A 23,390-nucleotide genomic window follows, 5' to 3' on the forward strand; every position below is an offset into this window, starting at 1 on the left:
CCACGTGGACTGTAAAGGACAGCGAGGATCAAATGTGGACCCATCAGCCAGGAATTTGTCAGTTCCTATTAGGGAAAAAATCCTGACCTGGATAGCTAAGGCAGGCCTGATCTCGGCAGAAGCTAAGCAGGGTTGACCCTGGCCGGTATTTGGATGGGGGACCTTTCCAAGGAATACCAGGGTTGTGACACAGAGGCAGGCAATGGCAAACCATTTCTGAACGTCTCTTGCTTTGAAAACCCTATGGGGCCACCATGAGTCAGCTGTGGTTTGAAGGGGGGAGGGGAGAGAGAGAGAGCACCAACGAACAACTCTTCTGCTCTAAGCAACTCCTACCTCCGGTGATAAAGAGCATAGCAGAGTCTTGAAACCAGTGGAAGGGTTTTTTTTACATGTGGTATGGTAGAATTTATGGAATGTTTTCTCTAAAGGCTCAAAGCACATCATGCCTATAGTCACAGTAGACTTCAGGGCACAGTGGAACCCTGGCAAGTATCAAAACCCCCATATTTCAGATAAAAGGCTAAGGCCTGTTTATGGCTCCCAAGTGAATGAGAGGCTGAAGAGAGGTTTGGAGTGAGCGGGAAGGGGTGGGTGGGAAATATTTTGGCTCATAGCTAATACGCTTGGTTACAACACTGCACTGGCTCACCTGTTATTTCGGTTCTTTTGTTTTGACAAAAGGCACATAGATCTTCTGAGAGGATCTCCCTCCATATACAACCTGGATCTTTCCATGACCGGACTTGGCCCAGCATGTTGGGAAATGGGGGATGGAGATGTGGGAGGATGTTGAGGTTCACTGTGAATTTGCCAGGCTGGGAGCTCCGGGATGGCAAGGACCAGCCAGGATGGGTGTGAAGGAGAAGGCTGCACTGTCATGGCGAGGCACATCTTCTGCAGGCAAGGAGGGGAAAAGGCGGCAAATAGTGCTACCGGGCTGGGGCTAATAAACTGGGGAACTGAAAGGCAAGAGCTGGATATGTCAAGCTAGTTAGGCTTGTTGCTAGCAAGACCTGTGGGAGTGGGTGTGCCACTTCAGACAGAGCCAGTGTGGTGGAGGGCATGGCTCAGGGGCTGGCTGGTCTTTGACTGGAGAGACCCCAATTCAGACCAGGACTAGTCTTTATTTCTCAGCCTAGCCACTTTCCCAGGCTTGTTGTGAGAATAAAATCATAAAATCATAGAGTTGGAAGGGACCACCAGGGTCAGCTAGTCCAACCCCCTGCACAATGCAGGAAATTCACAACTACCTCCCCCCCAGCATCCCCAGTGACCCCTACTCCATGCCCAGAAGATGGCCAAGATGCCCTCCCTCTCATTGTCTGCCTAAGGTCATAGAATCAGCATTGCTGACAGATGGCCATCTAACCTCTTCTTAAAAACCTCCAGGGAAGGAAAGCTTACCACCTCCCAAGAAAGCCTGTTCCACTGAGGAACTGCTCTAACTGTTAGAAAATTCTTCCTAGTGTCTAGATGGAAACACTTTTGATTTAATTTCAACCTGTTGGTTCTGGTCTGACCTTCTGGGGCAACAGAAAACAACTTGGCATCATCCTCTATATGACAGCTCTTCAAGTACTTGAAGATGGTTATCATAACCCCTCGCAGTCTTCTCCTCTTCAGGCTAAACATATCCAGCTCCTTCAACCTTTCCTCATAGGACTTGGTCTCCAGACCCCTCACCATCTTTGTTGCCCTCCTCTGGATACATTCCAGCTTGTCTACATCCTTCTTAAATTGCAGTGCCTAAAACGGAACACAATACTCTAGGTGAGGTCTTACCAGAGCAGAGCAAAGCAATAGTATCACTTCTTGTGATCTGGACACTATACTTTTGTTGATACAGCCCAAGATCACATTTGCCTTTTTAGCTACCGCATCACACTGCTGACTCATGTTCAGTGTTTGATCTACTAAGACCCCAAGATCCTTTTTGCACACACTACTGCTGAGACAAGTCTCCCCCATCCTATAATTGTGCATTTGATTTTTCCTACCTAAATGCAGAACTTTACATTTATCTTTGTTGAAGTGCATTTTATTAGTTTTGGCCCCTGTCAAGATCATCCTGTATCCTGGCTCTGTCTTCTACCGTATTTTCTACCCCTCCCAATTTAGTATCATCTGCAAATTTAATAACCATCCTCTCTGTTCCTTCATCCAAATCATTTATAAAGATGTTGAACAACACAGGGCCCAGGACTGATCCCTGAGGCACTCCACTAGTCACTCCTCTCCAAGTGGATGAGGAACCATTAACAAGCACTCTTTGGGTGCGATCTGTCAACCAGTTACAGATCCACCTAACAGTAATAGGATCTAAACCACATTTTCCCAAAGGCAGAACATTTAAAAAGAATATCATAAGAGTTCATCAGAAACTCCCCCCCCCCTCAAATCTTTAAAAAAGCTGTTTATGGAGCCACCCTGGCCTCTTTAGGTTCCTCCCATTTTTCCTTCTCATAGGAATGGTTTGTGATTGCGCCTTCAGTATTTCATTTTTAAGAAACTCCCACCCTTCTTGAACTCCCTTTTCCTTAAGTTTTTCTGACCATGGGATTCTACCCAGCATAAGTTTAAGTTTGTTAAAATTTGCTCTCCTAAAGTCCAACCTATATGTCTGACTACGTACAGGTTTTCCTTTCCCCATGATTATAAATGCCAAGATTACATGGGTATTGCTACCCAGGGTGCCTACTACTTTAACCTCATCAACCAGTTCTTCCCTTTTGGTAAGAATCAAATCTAAGATAGCAGATCCTCTTGTTTCCCTGTTCATTTTGTGGAATATGAAGTTATCAGAAAGACAAGTCAGGAATTTATTGGATCTTGCATTTTCAGGAGAGTTGGTCTTCCAACAGATATCCAGGTAATTGAATTCTCCTATGACCACTGTGTCTCGTCTCTTTGAGAACTTTGTCATCTGGTCTAGGAGTGTCTCATCCAAGTCCTCTGCCTGGGTTGGTGGTCAATAGCAGACTCCCGCCATAATCTCATGATTATTTCTTACTCCTTTTATTTTTACCCATAGACTCTCTACTGAAATCAAGAGGAAGGGCATCCTATGGTTGCTACCCTGGCCTGAGCTCAATTGAGGAAGTTTGGGATAAAATTGTGATGGATGGACAGCTAGCTAGCTACCTAGACAGACAGACAAACAGATGAAGAAGATGAAGAAGAAGAAGAAGAAGAGTTGGTTTTTATATGCCAACTTTCTCTGCCACTTAAAGGAGAATCAAACCGGCTTACAATTGCCTTCCCTTCCCCTCCCAACAGACACCCTGTGAGGTGGGTGAGGCTGAGAGAGAATGCTTGCACAAGGTCATCCAGCTGGCTTCATGTGGAGGAGTGGGGAAACCAACCCGGTTCACCAAATTAGTGTCCACTGCACATGTGAAGGAGGGGGGAATCAAACTCGGTTCTCCAGATTAGACTCCACTGCTCCAAACCACCGTTCTTAACTACTACACCAGGCTGCACATTTATTTAGTACAATAAAGCAAATGTAGTTTTGACTAAATTAGAGATGGGTATTAGGGCTGTTCAAGACTCTTTCTATATGACTAATTTCTCAAGCCACTGAACAGTTCCTCCTTTCTCGACCCAGAAGTGTCTGAGCTCAGCCAAGCCCTCCTTTCCTGCCACCATACTCGCCTGGAAACCCTTCTGGATTGCAGACAGGGACATGTCTTTGTGGGGATGGCGGCAGGGGGTGGGCTTATCCAGAATTACTTCAAAGGCAATCTGCACGTGCTCAGTGGCACGGCTGTACAGCACTGATGTAGATGCCCTAGGCTGGGGCTAACGCAGGGTCAGGCGGCCCGTTGGATCCAGGCAGGCGGGGGTGGGGAGCGGCCAGCGGGCCTGGCGCTTGGTGGGGGTGGGAGCCCCAGTCAAGGGGAGGACAAGCCCTCGAGGCGGAGCCCGTAGAGAAGGGGACCGGCAAGTGCCCGGGAGACGCGGACCCCCGGGGGGGGGGGTCGCTGCTGGTCTTTTGCGTGCGAGCAGCTGCCCGAGCAGCACTTGGGCCGTCGGGGCGCCGCCAGGTCCCGCTGGCGAGGGACGGGGGCCAGTGGCGGGGCGGCTTGGGCGAGGTGGCGGGCGTCGGGGACCGCGGCCGGGCGGGCAGGCGGGCACCCTCTGGGGCGGGGGGCTGGTGCTGGGCCAGCCCCTTCGCCTCCCCCCCTCGGCCCCTGGGCCTCCGGAGGGAGATGGCAAGCGGGGCGCTCGGCATGCGCCGCCTGCCACTGCCCCCGCCCGCCCGCCTTGCCGGTCCCTCCCTCCCTCCCTCCCTCCCTCCCTCCGCCTCCCTCCTCCCCCTCCTCTTGGCCGTCGTGGTCGCGGCGGCCGCCCGCCCGCCCGCCCGCCCGCCCGTCGGTGCGCTCTCCCCAAGCCGCTCGCCCCGCGCGCGCTCTCTGCGCCTCCGTCCGAGGGCGCCCGCTGCGCTGCGCCGCGCCGCGCCGGAGAAGGGGCCGGCGGCGGAGCGCCCGGCCAGCTCCCCCTCCCCAGGATGCTGCCCCCCTCCCGGACCCAGCTGGGGCTTTTCTTCATCTTGCTCTGCCCGGCCAACATCATCGGGCTGTGGTGGTGAGTAGCAGCGGCTGTGCCCCGAGGGCGGGGGGGGGGGGGTCTCTCGCTGCTTGTTCTCCCCCCACCTCGCACTCGAGAGCCCCCGCGGCCGGAGGCAACGGCCAGCCCTGGGCTTTCTTGGCCGGGGGGGGGGGGCGGCTTGGCGACCGCTTGGGACCTTGGCCAGGTGCTGCTGCGAGGAAGGGGCCGGGCGCGCAGCCCCGGGCGCTCGCCGCTGGCCGGCAACCAGCCGGAGATGTCCCGTTCTGCCCCCGAACACCGCCGCCTGCCGCGGAAGGCACGAGCCCGGCTTCCCCGAAGCCCACCCGACGCCAGGCCCCTCTCTCGAGCTAGGCGGGGTGGGTCCCCGGGGGTTGGTAGCCCGCCCTGTTGTATCCGAAGGCCCCAAGCAACAGCCCCCCACCAGCTTCTAGAGCCCCAGGGAATAGGAACCAGAACCCCCGCGCTTCCATCCTTCCATCCAACCCCGACAGCAGCCCTGTAAAGAACCCCCGCCCTGCCCATTGAGCAGCACCACCGGACAGGCCACCTCCATAGCTGGGACTCTCCCCAGAAGAGAGGGCCCTACCCCCTCGCCCCGCCCCGCCCCAGCCCTCGGGGTTCTTAAGGGAAACGGCAGGCAGTCCTGTCGGGATGGGGAGCCGGAGCCGGGCCAGCGCCGAGCTGAGCTGTCCCCGGGCTACATTCCTACAGAAAGCAAGGGAAGGGAAGGGAAGGGAAGGGAAGGGAAGGGAAGGGAAGGGAAGGGAAGGGAAGGGAAAGGGGGGGGGGAGAATCGGCCGACCCTTGTCGAGAAGCCTCCGGATCTCTGCCTGAGAGGCAGGCGGGGGCACCCTACCTTGCCCTCCCCTCCGGTAAGTCAACTTTAATTAAAAGAAAGACAAGGTGTAAAGCAAACTCGAGGTGATTCTGATAACGACCCCCCACACCCCCTTTGTAATGGGACCTTCATCTAAAGGTGCAGGGGAGGCAGGCTAGAAAGGGAGGGGAGGGGGGTTCATTCCACTGAGGAGCCCCTATCAGGGACCCAGCCTCAGAAAAGCCCAGGTATCTGTCGAAACATGACCTATTTAAATCTATTAAGAATTTCACCCAACCTGTCCTGATCCCTTTTTAAGTGCTTTCCAGCCCAGTTTCCTTCCCTGCAATCCGGGGCATAATTCATTAGCTAAAGTGATTCCTCTCAAAGTAGTCACACTTGCCTGACCTCCAGAGTCAAGTACTGGTGAACCCTTTCCCTGCCTCTCCCCCCTCCTCTCCTACGGAGGCTTGTCTGGTTCACTCTGGTCTGGTTGTCCCAGCCAGCTGGAGCGAGCAAGGCACCCCCCAGGGCAGACCGAGCCCAGAGCCCCAGCACTTGCTCCGCCTCCTTTCCCAGGCTCCCCAGAGGTCTTCAGGATGGACCGTTGCCAATCCTGATAATCTGGGAAGGCTATTAACTTTTTACTGGTTTGTATGACAGGGATGTTGAGTCTCCTTAGGAAGATGTGACCAGCCGTCAGACCAACTGATGCCTCCTGTTGTGTGTCTTGATTGCCCCAGAAGCCACAAGGTGGATTTATTTATTATTTATTAGATTTTTATCCCAGCCAAGGCCAGGCTCAAGGCGGCTACCAACCAGTGTCCATATGACAAATATAATAAAACCATAAATACATAATAAATAAACATTAAAACAATCCTAATAACCTTAGTAATTAAAATTTTTCAAACAGATGGCCCTCATCCTAGAGCGTAATAACAATAATATGGTACCACCAGACTATCAGCACCCCCCCCCCCCGCCCCAATAGACTAGTTGGCAACAGACAAAAAGAAGGAGGGCAGTAGGGAGGCCCCAACTCTGATGGAAACCGTAGCCACCCTCAACTATATGCCTGGTGGGATGTCTCCGTTTTACAGGCCCTGTGGAACTCTTTTAGGGGCATATGGGGCTTGCACTGATATTTGTGTTGATGGACATCACTGATGCTTAGCATGGCTGAATATGCCTGCATACATAAGCCAAGTTCACTGAAAAACATTTGCCTTTGGGGTGATGCCAAATTGAAAATTCTGTCCATGGTGATGGATCTGCAATAGCTCATTCATACATGCAAGTCACCACCTGATGATGTAGCCATCAAGCTGTGACCAATAACGTTTGCCCTAGCCGTATATAGTGCCACTATTTGTTGCTATGATTGTGTGAGCTCCCTCCCCATGTAAGCAGCTGCACACGGGTGGGGGCCACTTCCAGTAGTACACATCCTGGCACCTATTCCATCCCCCTGAAAAGCAGCCACAGGCCTGAAATGACAGCAAGATGATTCTGCATGTAGACAGGTATGCATACATTTTATTTAAGTAAAGTTAGGCCATAACACCCAACTTCTTTGTAGCAGGCTGCACAGGTGAATCTTCAGAGGGGCAGCCCCACCTTCTTAATTAATGCTATCAGCTCTAGTCTTCAAAGCCCGACAGGCACAGTACAGATATTGAATATCAAGAGATCTTACACCCAATGTTCAACAGTAGTGACCAGAAACAACACACCAACAGTCCTGCCTTCCGATGTTGTGGACCTGAACACTAACTACAAAGGTGTTGAATCCTCCAACATCCCCTTCTCCAGTTGCTACTCTGCAGGGAGCCCAGATTGAGCTCCAGGCCATGGAACAGCCAACTGCAACAGTGCCCAGCCATACAGCGTGTCTGGCAGCCTGACCTGCAATCATGCTCCTCGGAATAGGAGGCCATGGCATGGCTGCAGACCCAGGGACCGAAGCCTCCCTCCTCCATTAATCTGATTTATGTTCGTGCCTCCTGTTCCTCTGCCCATTCCAGAGGCATTCTAAAATTGCAGTTGCTACAAGGAGAGACCCTTTCTAAGATGGGAGTCCCTAAAATGACGTCCCCTGTGGAAGACCAGCTTTTTGTGCAAAACAGAAGGTAAAGCACCCCAAGTTTAGTCTGAGCAATTATATTGAGGGTCATTGAGTGGTCATTTTTTTGGCTTGCCCTTTTATCCTTAAGTTCTCTGCAGTGGGTGCATTAGAATACATGTGCTTCATTTCCTTGCCTTTGTCCTACTTTATCCCAGGCTAAGTTCAGGAGGAAACTCTCCCAGGCAGGGGCAGATTGGCCATTATGGTGACTGGGACTTTTCCTGGTGGATGGATGGCCTCTCTCTCCCACCCAGGCCATGCCTGCCCAGGAATGAGGAGGGCAGCCAGCTGCACATAGTGCAGGAAGTGTTGCCCAGCCTGCCCACACAGGCAGACAGGAGCTTTCTCCCTCATATATGCGTGTGTGTGTGTGTGTGTGTGGGAGTCAAGCCCTTTTTCAGGGCCATTTTTTCCTTCCAGTCCACCCCTGCCCCAGGTGAAGTGGTTGCCTTGGGTTTGTTTGAGGGCTCCTTTTTGCAATACAACTGCCTTAGAACTGCAACCTGACGGGGGCAGCTCCAGACAATGAGGCTGAGTGAAGACAGTTTGGCTCCTGCAGTAGCAAAGCCAAAAGATGCCATTCTCACCCCTCGACTTCACACGGGGCCATAATCCATGGCCGTGTTTTCCTGAACTCTCATGAAAAGCAACAGGAGCTGCAGCACAGTGCTCTTGAGCTGTTCCTGCTGATGTCAGTGGGACAGGAGAACTTCCTGGCACATGAACAGAAGAACTTCCTGCCTGTCTGATCTGCCTTTCTCATACCCTGACCTCCTTCATGGCACTCCAAACCAGTTGCCAGCTTGCCTCTGGCTAATGTTGTCTCTGGGACACAGGTTGCCTCTTGATATGCTTTTGTCTCCATGCTGCCACTAAACATACCTGGCTGCAGCCTGTGGTAGGGTTGCCAACCACCAGGTATTAGCTGGAGATCTTGTGCTCTTACAACTGATCTCCAGCCGATAGAGATCACATGGAGAAGATGGCCGCTTTGGCAGTTGGACTCTATGGCATTGAAGTCCCTCCTCTCCCCAAGCCCCGCCCTCCTCAGGCTCCACCCCCAAAACCTCCCACCAGTTACGAAGAGGGACCTGGCAACCTTAGCCTATGGCAGTGCAGAGCCACCCAACATGGAAGGTGGACCCATCTGCCTGGTGCCCCAAACAGCTTGCCCTGCAGAGCCGCTGCCTCTCAAAGGGAGAGCCTCTGGGTGTCCAGCTGTATCATGGGAAGTGGCTCTTTGTTCCATTTGGGGGGTGATTGAGAGGGTTGTTTTTCTTGACTCGGTCAGGATCACTGTGCCAAAAGGGTATGAACTCCTGCAGTGAGAGATTAGTGAATGAGCTATAAATTTAATACACATCAGGAGGATCACACTGAGATTTCATTTTTGGCATGTGACTGTCTGCGTGGGGAGGAGCTGTGACTGGAAAGGGCCCCGCGGGAGTGGCGTGCGTGATCCACCTATGTCAAAGTGAGGCACAGTTGTTAACTCCCTGGAGCAAATCTTTCTCCCAGTGAGTGACAAGTTGGGAGTCTGGCTGCAGACAGTTGCTTTAACGTTTTGTTCCATACATACAACGCCTTGCTATTTTAGCACACCCATTTAGCACACTCCAAAATGAGGACTTCTTTTGCAGGCTGAGGTGCAGCTGGGTCTAGGGTGTGGTGAGTGGTGACTGCATGGACTCTTGTCAGTTCAGGTCAGAGGAAAGTCAAGTGTCTATTGGCACCAGCAAAGATACAATAGACACAGATCTGGAATTTGGCCAGGATGCTCAGGATGCCAGCCGTTTGGGCTCTTGGATGGCAAAAAGGGACCTGGAGTCTGATCTGGAAGAAAGATCATGATCGTCTTGTATGTATTGGCAGAGTTGGAGCAGGGAGCTTAAGGGGATAATGCAGACAAGGGCAGAAGTTCAGGATAGCCTGGCTTCTTCTTGACTTTTGTTTCAAATTAATTTTAAAAACCAACCCAGCTGCAAAACAGTGAAGAAAACAACCCTTGACACAAAAATCTAGTACAATGAGTTCATCTGGTCTATGCTTGTTGCACTTGGTTATATTGCAAGGTGAAACGGATCCAACAAACCTCGTATGTGTAAGATAGCAAAAAGTTTGGCTTTCCCTTCCTAGCACTGCCTCAATGCTCTCGAGTCTCCGCTGCTCAGGAACATCAGGGGGCCAAAGAGGCTGTATGTTATAGTGAGGCAAGGAAAAGCCAGGCAACACTTAATGCTCGGAGGGCGTAGGCAATGCTGTGTGTATTTTGCAGGGTGTAAGTAATGACATTTGGGGAAAGAATTCAGCTCAAACTCCTCACATTCATTAAACATCCAAGTTTCTAGCTGTTAAGAATATGAGACAGGTTTGGAACTGTGGGCAAGTCTTGGTGAATTTCAGGGTTGAGAAAGATATCTTGTGGACAGGGGATGGGGGTTAGTGCCGTGCCTGTCAGGGGTGGACTGGGAGGACTGGGTGGACTGTCTTGCCCCCCCTGGACTGAGGTGGACTGTCTTGCCCCCCCCCCATGAAGAAAGAGCCAGTCTGCCTCCCCAGCCAGTCCTATACTGCACATCTCTTGCCTGAGCACCACCTTCTGCATATGGGGCGTGAGAGCCAACTTCCCCCGTGTGGTGCCTGGGTGGGTGCCACAGCTGGTCACCCTTCTTGCCACTGGGCTGGCCTGGCCCAGATCAGAGGGACAGGCATTGGCCCACTGGGAAATGTCCTGATGTCCATAATGGCCAACCCACCCCTACTGCTTCTTAACTCTTTGGCCCTTTCTGAAGCTAGTAGACAAAATTGCGCAAAAGTATTGTATAGTAGTTAGAATGTTGGACTAAGATCTTGGAGACCCAGGTTTCAATCCCCAGTCTGCCATGGAAGCTTGTTGAGTGACCTGAGGCCAGCTTAGCTATTCTCTCTTAGCCTAACCAACTTCATAGGATTGTTGTTGTGCAGAGACTCAGATTGTAAACTGCTTTGGGTCCTCATTGGGGAGAAAAATCCTCATTGGGGAGAAATAGCCAAAGAAGACGAAGCAAATACCTGAACAATTCCTTGGCATGCAATTTTGAATATTTACGACTCTGTATATAAACGAATGCTATTTATTGATCCAATGCAAGCTTTCCATTTTGGCACAGTAGAGTCTACTCAGGGCCTAAACAACTGGTGAAATGTGCAGGAGCAATAACACTGGGCAGGTGATGGTTACGGCTGGGTGACAGGCTTGTATGTCAACAGCCCACTGGAATCTCTGAAGGTTAGCAATTTCTGAGGATCTTCTTATGCACTCCATTGTTCGGGGACAACAAAATCTGAAATCACTCCAGCCTCTCATTTGTCTCCATCTCCCAGGAACAGGTTAAAGGCAGATATAAGTTTTTAAACTCTGCTGGCAGGATCATAGGATCTTATCCTAGGCTTAGAGAACTGACTCCAGACATTTTGGTACCTATGGATGAAAATCCAGAAGATGACCTCTCTTGTGGCTGGCTAGCTAAATAAATAAATAGGCTGTTTGCTTTCCTGCCACCCAAAACCTTCTTCCAGCAGTCCCTGCTGCTGTTGTCATGACTGCTTCCTCCACATGGCTTGCCTTCTGCAAGGGCCAGCCATGTGGCATAGGTGAGCAAAAACCATAAGGATTCTCCTTGAGGAGATCTGACATCTTGCCTTAAGACTCATGGGGTGACTTCCAACAAAACAAACAGTAACACCAATTAAAACCCCACATTTAAAACCAAGACAACAACATTTATCATAAGAAAAACAAAGCAGCCAAAAAGTTTCTCAAGATTTCATTTTTGCCCCACCCTTCCTCCAAGGAGCTCAGGGCAGCCAAACATGGTTCTCTCCACTGCTCCATTCTATCCTTACAACAAGCCTGTGAGGTAGTTTAGGCTGACAGTGAGTGACCTAAGATCAGCCAGTGAGTTTTATGGTGAGTGAGAATTTCACCTTCAGTGTCCTAGGTCCCTAATCTAGCATGCTAACTTGAATCAAGGGGACAATGATCCTTGTAATTGCATCAGGGGAAACTCTGGGCAGCTTGGTATTCTCCAAGGCTCCTGAACTGTATGTTCTCATTGGCTACTGGGGTTTTCCCCCCCAGTCACGGACTGGGGGGGAGTGGCTGCAGGTGGCCAGGGGGGCATATACAGGGGTCTGGTCACTGTAAGTTAGTTCTGTTCTCGTTTACCTATTAAAGCAGATGCTGTTGGAACTCCGTCTCTGACCTCGTGTGTTCCCCCATGCGGTGACAAAGGCTGGTAGGCAGTCCGGCTGTCCTGCTGAAACTGAAATCACTCCTGAATCCTGCTGAAATCGCTGTGGCCGGTAGGCAGCCCGGCTTGCCTTGCTGATTCACTACGGCACACGAGGGAGACGCATCATGCCGCACAATGGCCACCAAGGGCTCCATGGAGGCATTCGATCCAGCTCACCCCAGCGAGTGGGAGAGCTACGCCAACCGCCTCGGCTTCTTCTTGGATGCAAAAGATGTCACCGACGTCAGAAAGAAACACTCACTCTTCCTCAGCGTTTGTGGCCCTCGGACCTTCCAGCTGGCGCAAACCCTGCTGGCCCCCGTGAAGTTGAGCAAAACTCTGCCGACATCATGGAAGTGCTGGGGAACCACTTCGCCCCCCAGCCCACACAGCTCGCACGGCGCCTGGACTTTCACCTGCGGGACCAGGAGGCCGGGGAGACCGTGTCCACTTATATCACGGCGCTCCGTCAGGCCGTGAGGTTCTGCAACTTTCCAGACCTTGACGGCACCCTCCAGGACCGGCTCATTTTTGATCTGCAGAACAAAAAGGTGCGCCACCGCCTCGTGGTGAAGAAGGAAGTCTCACTTGCGGTGGCTGTCAAGGAAGCCACGGTGGCCAAAGCGTCGGCAAGGGCAGACTGCATCGGGGACCGGGGGACCGCACCGCCATCTCGTGCTGCTGTTCCTGTCTACTACTACCTACGAGGGGAATGATGATGAGGAAGCCCAAAAAATGTCCACCAGGGGCCCCAAGCTGTAGGGTCCGGCGGGTAGGCCTTGCGCTAGCTGTGGAGATTTGCATGACCTCCGTACGTGCCATTTCCATGATGCTGAGTGCAGGGCTTGTGGCTGGATCAGCCACATTGCAGGGCTTGTCACTGCGCGAAGAAAGGGAGCTCCCCGTCAGGTCCTAGGAAGAAAGATGGCACCGCCCAGCCCGCCCATGCATTGTCTGACGAGGACCCCGCGCCACCATGCCACTGCTGCGCTGTCCCCCGCCACAGCATCCGGAGTGTGGAACTGCACAAGGTACACGGCGTGGAAAAGGTCAACATCACCGTCCTGATCGAGGGCACCCCGTGAGAGATGGAGGTTGACTCCGGGTCTGCGCTCTCCATGGTCTTGGCCGACACCTTCCGCAAGCTGTGCGCTAACGTGAAGCCCCCCATACTCCAGAAGACCGGCCTCATAATCACAGACTACCAGAAGCGTAGGGTGCCGGTCCGCGCATGTCCACCACAAGCAGTTTGTGCAGAAGCTCCACCTTGTAGTCGTTGACGGGCTGCGCGCCAGCCTCCTGGGTCTTGAGTGGTTCCAGGCCCTGGGGATCCACCTGGTCGGGGTGAAGCACATCGACCGGGCTCAGCTCGATTCCATCTGAGGAGAATTCGAGGATGTGTGGAATGCTCCCCTGGGATGCTACAAGGGTCCTCCTGTCTGGCTCCAACTCGACTCTTCTACTGCTCCCATCCGCCTCTAGCCTCGTTGGGTCCCCTTCGCTCTCAAGGACAGGATCGACGTGGAGCTGGATTGCCTCATCGCGCAGGGCGTTCTGGAGGCTGTTCCAAATGTGAGATGGGAGATACTGATCGTCACACTGCTCAAGGCTGATGGCGAGGTCCGGATCTGCATGGACTACAAATGCACCATCAACAAGGCCCTCCAGAAGCACGCCTACCCGGTGCCTGTTGTGAGCCACCTACTGGCCTCCCTCACTGGGGGCAGGGTTTTTGCAAAGCTCAACCTTGCCCAGGATTACCAGCAACTGCTGGTCAACACAGAGTCTGCAGACGCCCAGTCGATGGTCATGCATTCCGGGTGAAGCGTGTGCAGTTCGGGGTCAGTACGGCCCCAGGCATTTTCCAGAACCTTATGGAGAACCTCCTCAAGGGGTTGCCGGGCGTTGTTCCATACTTTGACGACATCCTGGTCACTGGCGGCTCGGAGGGTGAGCTGCTGGAGTGCGTTTTCCTGGTCCTCAGCCGGTTCCGAGACGCTGGCCTCACTGTGAAGCATGAAAAGTGCCAGCTGGGCCTGCCGCAAGTGGAGTTCCTGGGTTACCTGATTGACACCAACGGCATCCACCCGACTCCCGCCAAAGTTAAGGCCATCTGCAGGGAACCTCTGCCAAAGTGCAAGCAGGAACTCCAGGCGTTCTTGGGACTCTTAAACTTTTATCATGCCTTCCTGTCCAACAAAGCGTTGGTTGCGGAGCCTCTGCACCGGCTCCTAGACAAGGCCACCCCGTGGTGTTGGGGTGGGCCGCAACAGCGCACTTTCATGGCCGGGTGGCTGGTGGCTGGGCCAGAGGCTGAATTCATGCCATTCGCCGCCTGCCAGCATGAGCTGTCCATCCACAAAGGGTGCCTGCTATGGGGAAGCTGGGTTGTCATCCCAGCCAAACTATGCACCAGAGTCCTGGAGGCTCTGCATGCCTGCCACCCGGGGATCGTTCGCATGAAGGCTCTGGCTAGAAGCTACGTCTTGTGGCCAGGAATCAATGCCGCGGTGGAAGAGTGGGTCAAGTGCTGCCAGCCCTGCCAAGAGTCATGGCCCGAGATGCCGCGTGCCCTGGTCCAACGCTGGGAGTCAGCGCATGCCCCCTGGTCCCACTTACATATCGATTTTGCAGGGCCGTTCCAGGGCAAAACCTTCCTCATCATAGTGGACTCTTACTCCAAGTGGCTGGAAGTGGTGGCTATCACCTCCATGACTGCTCGGGTGGTCGTCAGGGTGCTGTGCCAGCTCTTTGCCACACACGGCCTGCTGGACACCATGGTCTCAGACAACGGGGCCCAATTCATGTTCCAGGACTTTATGGCACGGAACCTAATTTGGCATGTGACCTCCGCGCCATTCCACCCCTCCACCAATGGCCAGGTGGAAAGAATGGTGTGAACAACCAAGGACGCGTTGGGGCGACTGGTCTATGGAGACTGGGACACGCGGCTGGCAGACTTCCTTTTAACCCAGCACACCACTCCCTGCACAGCCACGGGACAGAGTTCTGCAGAACTCCTGATGGGGCGCCGGCCTAAGACCCTGCTTGACCACTTACAAACGGACCTGACGTTGGACCGGCCCCCAGGCCGGGAGGCTGCTGCTGCCCCCAGGTTCATGGAACAGGAGGACCTGGTCTACGCACGCAACTATGGAGCTGGCCCAGCCTGGATCCCGGCCACTGTCCAGGAGGCAACGGGCCTGGTATTGTATAGGGTCGCCATTCCAGAAGGGCGAGTCCTGCGGCGGCACATAGACCAACTGCGACGCCACCCGGCGGACTTGCCCAACCCTGTTCTCGCCTGGGAGACACCAACGCCTCCAGCTGCTGTGGACAGCCCGGACAGCGAGCGAGCTGCAGCATCAGAGGCTGAGTACTCTGGGGACCCGTCCCCAGGGTGTACGATGGACCCTCCCGCAGGCCATGCGGAAGAAGGAACTGCCCCTGACAGCACAGCCGATCAGGTGCCTGAAGAGCAGCCCACCATTTCCGTTCTGGTGCTGCGCTGTTCCCAGCGGGCCTGGTCGTGCCCGAGCAACCTTAGGACTTTGTGTGCTAGGAGGGGGAGGAGCTTGGACTTGGTGGGGAGGGGTGTTATGTATGCATGGGTGTGGATGATTGAATCAAGGGGACAATGATCCTTGTAATTGCATCAGGGGAAACCCTGGGCAGCTTGGTATTCTCCAAGGCTCCTGAACTGTATATTCTCATTGGCTACTGGGGGTTTCCCCCAATCATGGACTGGGGGGGAGTGGCCGCAGGCGGCCTGGGGGGCATATGAGCAGGGGTCTGGTCACTTTAGTTCTATTCTTGTTTACCTATTAAAGTGGTTGCTGTTAGAACTAGGGCTCTCGATTCGGTTCATCCCGAACCGAAAAACAGCCAAATTTCCCGATTCGGCGGTTTTTAGTTCGAATGGAACAAAACTCAAAAAAGGCAGGAAAACGGGGAGCCGAATTCAGCGAGTTCGGGGTGTTCGGTGAATAAATTTGGCAAGTTCGGGGTTCGGCGCAGCAGCATAACCGTCATTTAGTAAGCAGCATTCTCCCCCGGCCAATCGGTGGCCAAGCTGGGTCTTCTTGTGGCCAATCAGTCGCGATTGAGTGCATGAGCCCAGCTGCTGCGCGGCCCAGGCAGAGAAAGAGAGAGTATCTGTTTGTGTGAGAGAGAAATCCCCGTGGGGGGTGGTGCTTGTGCACATTCGCTCCTTTCCGTGGCTGCAGGGGGCGCAATTTTGGGGGTACAGCCCCCAAACTTTCAGCATAGCTTCAGAGGAGTCTTCTTGCAAGAATCCCCAAGTTTTGTAAAGATTGGGTCAGCGGGGGCTGAGATATGGGCCCCGAAAGGGGTCCCCCCTTAATGTGCATTTTTATTCCATTTACAGCACACATTCGCTCCTTTCCGTGGCTGCAGGGGGTGCATTTTTGTGGGTACAGCCCCCAAACTTTCAGCATAGCTTTAGAGGAGCCTTCTTCAAACAATCCCCAAGTTTTGTAAAGATTGGATCAGCGGGGGCTGAGATATGGGGCCCCCTTTTCCCTACTGGGATGAATGGGATCAGCCAATCTGATGCAAAAGGGGAAATTCCACCCCTCCTGCTCCTTATGCTTAGCTAGCATGCCTTTGACTCTTTCCATGGTTTGCAAACTCCCAGGCGTCAGGTGTTGCTTTGCATGGTTGCAAACGTGTTGCTTTGCATGGTTGTGTTGCTTTGCATGGTTTGCAAACTTCTTCGCACCTGCCCCGCCCTTGCTCCCCACAGCTCAGCTGTTTGTCGGGGCTGGGAGCTTCAAGTGGGCAGCAAGCTCTGCTAATTGCAAAACCCCATTGTCAGATGCACATTAAGGAGGGGGGACCCCTTTCGGGGCTCATATCTCAGCCCCCGCTGATCCAATCTTTACAAAACTTGGGGGTTATTGCAAGAAGGGTCCTTTGAAACTACGCTAAAAGTTTGGGACCTCTACTCCCAAAAATGCCCCCCCGGAGCCGTGGAAAGGCAAGGTTGTGTTTTTAATGGCTTTATTCAGCCAAATTTTCCCCCGAACTCCGGACCTCATGCCGAATTGCACGGACCCGAAGCGGGGGAGTTTGGACTTTGGCATTTCTCGAATAAAAACTGGCCGAATTTTGCCGAATCCGAATTTTACCGAATTTTTTTTTCAACAGCCCTAGTTGGAACTCCGTCTCTGACCTCGTGTGTTCCCCCATGTGGACTTAACACTAACCACTATAACCACACCGTAATATTTGTTTAAAATGTTTCCGTTTTTATATGCTCCCTGAAATAAAGTGGTCTTCACTGGTTTCTTGAAGGTTATGAATTAATAGGCGTACCAGACTTCATCAGTTCCATAAAACAGGTCCCATAAAAAAGGCCCAGAACTAGCCTTGCACTCAAAACATTACCAAACAACATAGCCAGGCACAAAACAAGTGAGCCATGAAACCCAGAAGCACAGAGATGTACTGTTTTCTCTAGGGCTTCAATGCATCCAAAATAACCATCTCAATAAATTCCATTCAAAACTGAAGTACTGTAGTATTGCTAACTTTGTCTTGGGAAATTCTTGGAGTGGGTAGTGGCAGGGGAAGGTAGTCATTGAGGAAGGGAGGGAGTTTATCATGAATGGGAGGCCATAGAGTCCACCCTCCAAATTGCCACTTCCTTCAGGGCTTTGAAGGAAGTTGTCTGATCCCTGAAGTCTGGAGATCCACTAGAATGTTAGGAGAACTCCAGGCCCCACCTGGAGGTTGGTAACCTTAGTGGGGAAACAGCACTTCCTTCACTATCATAAGCTATCATAAACTGTCTTGATTGTGAGTGGTTGACGAAGTAGCTTGTGAGCCTCTGCCCCATATTTACTTCTTGTGCTCCAGGGAGAAAGCCCATGTATGAGGAATATCTTAAAGCCAGTCCAGTCTTGCTGGGGAAAGTGAGTGAGATTTGACACTTTTGGCAAGATACTTTGCTGTGCAAAGAAGTGACAGGTCTTCAGAATCTGTCCTTTTTTGGAATAATCTAATCAGTAGTGAAAAGTTTGGACAGAAATTGTGGGTTGAGGGTACAATAGATGTGATTGATCTCATCCAGTGGTTTTAACATTATAGCAGTCTTGCTCCTTGAGGGACAAGAAAACCCTAATTGCGTCATCTTAAATCTAGGAGATGAGCTTATTTTCACCACAAACATCTTGGCAGCAAAGACTGGCCCCTTGATCTGAGTAACAGTGGATTGTATAAGCACATATTAATGCCTTGGACAGTCAGTACTGAGGCTCATGGGAAACACAGATTGAGATTTAAAAGCCACACATTTCCAGGAGATTTGATCCTGGATTCCAAAAAGAGGTCCAGAGTCTGTGGCGTTCTCTGTGGGGTTCTTCCCTTTCTTTGGAAGCAGCACGGTTCTGCAGGAACATGTTTTGAAAGGGAGGGAGGGGGAAATAAACCCTCTCTAGAAACTGTTGGCCGGAGACATCTATAAATAGCCAGCAGAGGGTGGCAGAAGAGGCAACGGGTGGCAAAAACCATTTCCAGCTCCTGTAGGTCTTCAGCTGGGATTGTGGTTTAGCCGACTCCTCTTCCTTTAGAATGCTGGATCCTTTGGGAAGTGGAGAGACTCTTTCTGCTTGGATATGAATACATGCTCATTCCTAAGGGGTTCTGTTTGCTATCAAAGGCTCTAATGAGAGATTATTATACCCCCCCCCCAAAAAAAACCCCTGCTGTTTTACAAATAGAATAAGAAACAAAGGGCTTTTGTTATAGGATGGAAGATGGATTTAGGTAGAACATTAAAAAAGAATATCATAAGAGTTCATCAGAGTGTCCTAAGAGTAGAGTCTAATATATTTCCCAAAGATGTTGTGGGAGTTTTTCCACGAAGATGCTAGCCTAATCTCCCTGGTGTTTGTACACTCTTGCTTGTCGTAGGTTGTAAATACTTGGGTGATACTGAGGCCACAAAAATGAGCAAGCTCAGTTCTGTAGCATCTGATGATATACCTTGCCAAAGAATGTTTGAAATATGAATATCAGAATATAAGCTGATGGTTCCCTTCCATCTAGAGTGCCAGTTTAGGCATCATAAATGTTCAGACCTGTGTTTGGTTTAATAAATACATTCCTTGTCTGACAGACCCCTCCTGGTCTCTGCTTGTGACAATTGATAATCTAGGCAACAATAATTTATTTGTTGATTTAGCCAATTGCTGATTCATAAACAGAGGCAATCAAAAAAGAAAAATTGTTTGGTTCTTAGCCGACCCTCTGAATTTTAATCAAGTTATGGTAAATATTGTGCCTACAATTTCACATAAAGAAAAAAAAAACCTGTGTTCAACTCTTGTGTGAGAGGTGTATATTTGAATTTAAACTTTAATGTTACACCTCTTGGGTGTGGTAGGGCTGTGTGTAATGCACCACTGTGAAGTTCGCATTAGGAATGTCAAATTTATTATAGTGCCTGACCATCCCGGAAGGAATCAGGCTGTGTGTCAAAATATATTTCTTGTTTCTAGACTGCTGGAGAGCAGTGTGGCCTCAAAGAACACAGAAATATACCATCCTTAGAGCAACAGTTTGCAAAGCCAGTGTAATATGGTCACTTGGGTCTTTGGTAAGGCACCATAGACATCAGCTTGGGAAAGCACACCCCAAACAGTGTGCAAACTGATTGCTTCAGGAAATAGAGTAAAATGTGGATCACCCAATCAATGTAAACACAAGAGGCTGTGGGGTTTACTAACTGAAGGACAACTCTTTTCAGTTTTTTAACTAATAGTTTTTTTGGCAGGGTATATGTGTGTGTGTGGGTCTTTTGTAAGCATTCTAAGCATGCAACACTGAGCACTAGCCAGTCAGGGCCATGCATATCTTATTTCTTCTGCAAACTGGCAGAATTAGTTCCCTCTCAGCTCATTGCTGGACAGGGAACTGTGTATCTGTCCAATGCAATGAATCCTGTTGAGCAGGCGCTGTGGATCGACAATAGTTTTCTCAGGCTGAACTTTGTATATATGCTCGTTTCCCAGCAATATCAACATTTTTAGTCAAAGACTGGACCAACTGAAAAATTGTATTAAGGTTTCAAAGTATACCTGTTACCCAAGTTGCCCAACAGCTGTTTAATTCTGGCAGCAGAGTGTCAGCCCAAAGTAGAACATTTTCCTGCTCTTCCAGAATGTTTTCAGGAATGAAATTTTGACTTATCTGCAGGGGAAGTCCTTGTATGAGTGCCTGAAGGCCACCTATGCTTCCCTCCTTGCTACTGGAACTTGGCACATGGATGCCAAAAAGAAGCCCGCTGGAGATTAATACTTTCTGCAGCGTGTCAAAGCAGTCTCTGGAGTACTTTGGCCCCGAGCCGTTCTCGATTATTCATAAAATTCCATTTCTTTTCTCTTGAGGATCCACAAACTGTTCCCATTTTCATCCACTCCTCATACAAGGATTATTCAGCTTGCTGTCATGAACAAAATAGTTGACATGCCTGTACAAAAGAAGAAGATAAAACATAATATCCTAGAATAATTAAGACATAAAGTCTCTTGCCAATATAACCTTACATTAAACACATATCAGAATAATTTATTAACTTGGATTTGCTAGCCCAATTTTGGGTTTTTCAGGGTCAGGTTTTTGAAAGCTGTCAGAATATTTAAAAGTCTCTTGCCAGCACAGCCTTATATAAAACACTGTTGTTTAGGAAGAGGGGGGGAATAGACAGCTCAGGCAACATGATAAAAGAATTAAGGTCTGAAGGGATGGCTATAATCATACTACCAGACCCCGAGGGCAGAGAACTTCACTCCAGTGCTTTGGGTTAAAGAGTTTCCTGGACATTACTTATGTGTTTGACTCATTCTTGCCTTCCCAACTGAGTAATTAAGCAACCCAAATGTTGCACCAATAAAATGTTGCACTGATAAAACCTCAACCCCACGGCCCAGGTTTCCCTGTCATGTGCTTCTTTAAGATTCCCTGTCATGTGCTTCTTTAAGATTTGCTTGGGATAGCTCACACTTCAGCAGCAGTTAGAATAGGGTCAAGAAAGTAAGCTTTGGCAGGATCATGTCTAATCTAGGGTAAACCAGGCCTGGGAAAGAAGCAAGACTGGTTGTATCCAGGAAAACCAGGGCAGGCAGGCTATTTGTGTAAACCCACGTGTCAATTTCAGGGCAAATAAAATCCAAGGCTCAGATTTGGTGACACAGAATTCCCTCCTAAGGGATATTTGTGCAACACAATCTGTTATTGTAGGTGACCAACCCGTATCTTCCACCACCCCTTTTTTATGATCTTCAACCTGCATTTCTGTCTCTGTTGCTGCTGCTAGTTTTACAGTCAATCTGTGTGGAGTTACTGCAGTTTAAGCCTGTTGATTTCAGAAGAGGTCAGCAGGACAGGCAGAGGGAGACAGTGTGGTGTGAGAATTGTTCAGAAAGGTTGGCCGCATGAGGACCACATCATTTCCTCTGACACAAATAATATCTGAGCCATTAATGATTGCCTGCAAAGCGAAAATTAAACAGATGCATCTTTTAAAATCATGGGGTTCAGTAGTGAGAAGCTGGATTCTTGTCATTGTGCAGCTGTCAAAAGGTTCAGGAATCTGCTTAATATTCTCATATTTGAGAATATTCTCATAATATTGAATATTTCTTCAAGAGCCAAAAGAGTATACCTACCATGCCTTCAAAGGTCCAATGGAATGAATGCCACAAAGAAAAAGGATGGAAGCAAAAGGGTATTCCTGGCTTTCTGCAGTCTAATATCTAGGAATACCCTGGCTTAGATCTAAATATGTCCTTCTGCATGGGGAAAGTGGCTCCTGCTCATACAACAACTGGTTTACATCTTGCACTGGAATGTTGTGCAAAGAAATTTGTGAAATCCAAATATGTACTTCTGCTCATGCAAGAAATTTGTGAGTTTGTACAATCTCTTGCAGAAATAGACATACCAGAACTGCTACAGAACCTACATGTTATAGCATTGCATAAATTCCTGTACAGCACTAGCTATGCTTTTCCTGCTACGTATTGTTCTTTGGAGGAAAAGATTCAAAACAACTTCAGCAATGGATCACAGTAGTGTGACTAGCGAGGGAGCCGACGCAGTAACATGCAAGGTCTGTGGCATGTTTGTATTCTTACCTGAGGGTAACAATAATTACACTTGCAGCAAATGTAAGTTGGTAGCCCTGCTGGAGGAGAAGATACAGGGACTTGAGACACGCTTGTCCACACTCCATTTTATAAAGGAAGGTGAAGAATTCATGGACAGAACACATGAAGCACTCTTTAGGGGGCAACAGGAGGAGGAGAGTAAAGAGTCTCAACAAATGGAGGTGCAAGCAACACAGGAGGAGGGTGCATGGAAGAATGTGACCCACCGGAGCCGGAAAATCCAGAGTCATTCTGATCCTCTGTTGCTCAGCAATTGGTTTCAGGATCGCCCCATAGGTATTGATTCTGGATCACTGGAACAAGGACTACCCCCCCCCAAAAAAAAGCTTGAAAGAAATTTCTCAGGCTCCTACGAATGAAAGGACTCGATCTTCTGCTCCCCAATTTAGGAAGAAGTGCATTCTGGTAATTGGAGATTCCCTACTGAGAGGGGTAGAGTCTAAAGTGTGTCGACCGGACTTGTCGTCGTGAGAGGTCTGCTGTCTACCATGTGCACACATCTAGGATGTGGCAGAAAGGGTAGGAAGACTCATCCAGCCCACAGATTATTACCCTTTCTTGCTCATTCATGTGGGAACAAATGATATTGCCGGACACAGCCCAGAACGTATTAAAAGAGACTATGTGGCTCTGGGTAAGAAGGTGAAGGACCTGGGGGCGCAGGTTGTTTTTTCGTCAGTTATGCCTGTTGAAGGTTGTGGCTTAGGAAGGGAAAGAAGAATGCTACAAATTAATGACTGGATGCGTAGATAGTGTCGTCAAGAAAGATTTGGATTTTTGGACCATGGCTTAAGCTTTCGAGAAGAAGCTCTTCTATCAGAAGATTGTTTGCACCTCACAAGGATAGGAAAAAATGTGTTTGGTGAGAGCCTTGCAAACCTGATCAGGAGGGCTTTAAACTAAATCCTGTGGGGGAGCGAGACAAAAACTTAAAGCCTAGGATGCTGACAATAACTAGAGACTAGAACAATAAAGATTTGCAGGGAGTGGCATGTATGCGAGGAAACATAAACTTACGGATAAGTACAGAAACAAAATCCTCTGGGCACATAAACCACGGATTCCAATGTCTCTACACTGATGCACAGCGTATGGAAACAAACAGGAAGAACTTGAAGACCTAATACAGGAAGGGGATTTTGACCTAGGATGATGACAATAACTGAAGATGAGAACAATAAAGATTTGCAGGGAGTGGCATGTATTCAAGGAAACATAAATTAGCGGGTAAATACAGAAATGAAAACCTTGGGACACATAAACTATGGATTTCAATGTCTGTACACTAATCAGTGTGGGAAACAAGCAGGAAGAAATATAGAATCATAGAGTTGGAAGGGACCACCAGGGTCATCTAATCCAACCCCCTGCACAATGCAGGAAATTCACAACTACCTCCCCCC

The 23,390-nt window shown here is 50.1% G+C and overlaps 1 protein-coding gene across 1 annotated transcript in view; it reads left to right on the top strand.

The window, feature by feature from the left end:
• Positions 1-4,512: 4,512 nt before the first annotated feature.
• WNT6 (Wnt family member 6) overlaps positions 4,513-23,390 on the top strand; it is a 41,700-nt gene continuing 22,822 nt past the window's right edge. The window contains exon 1 of the mRNA XM_056850854.1: positions 4,513-4,590. Coding sequence (XP_056706832.1) covers positions 4,514-4,590 — 77 coding nt within the window. The 5' untranslated portion in view covers position 4,513. The remainder of the gene's footprint in view (positions 4,591-23,390) is intronic.

The sequence above is a fragment of the Euleptes europaea genome, chromosome 6, assembly GCF_029931775.1.
Source record: "Euleptes europaea isolate rEulEur1 chromosome 6, rEulEur1.hap1, whole genome shotgun sequence".
NCBI classification, from domain to species: Eukaryota; Metazoa; Chordata; class Lepidosauria; order Squamata; family Sphaerodactylidae; genus Euleptes; species Euleptes europaea.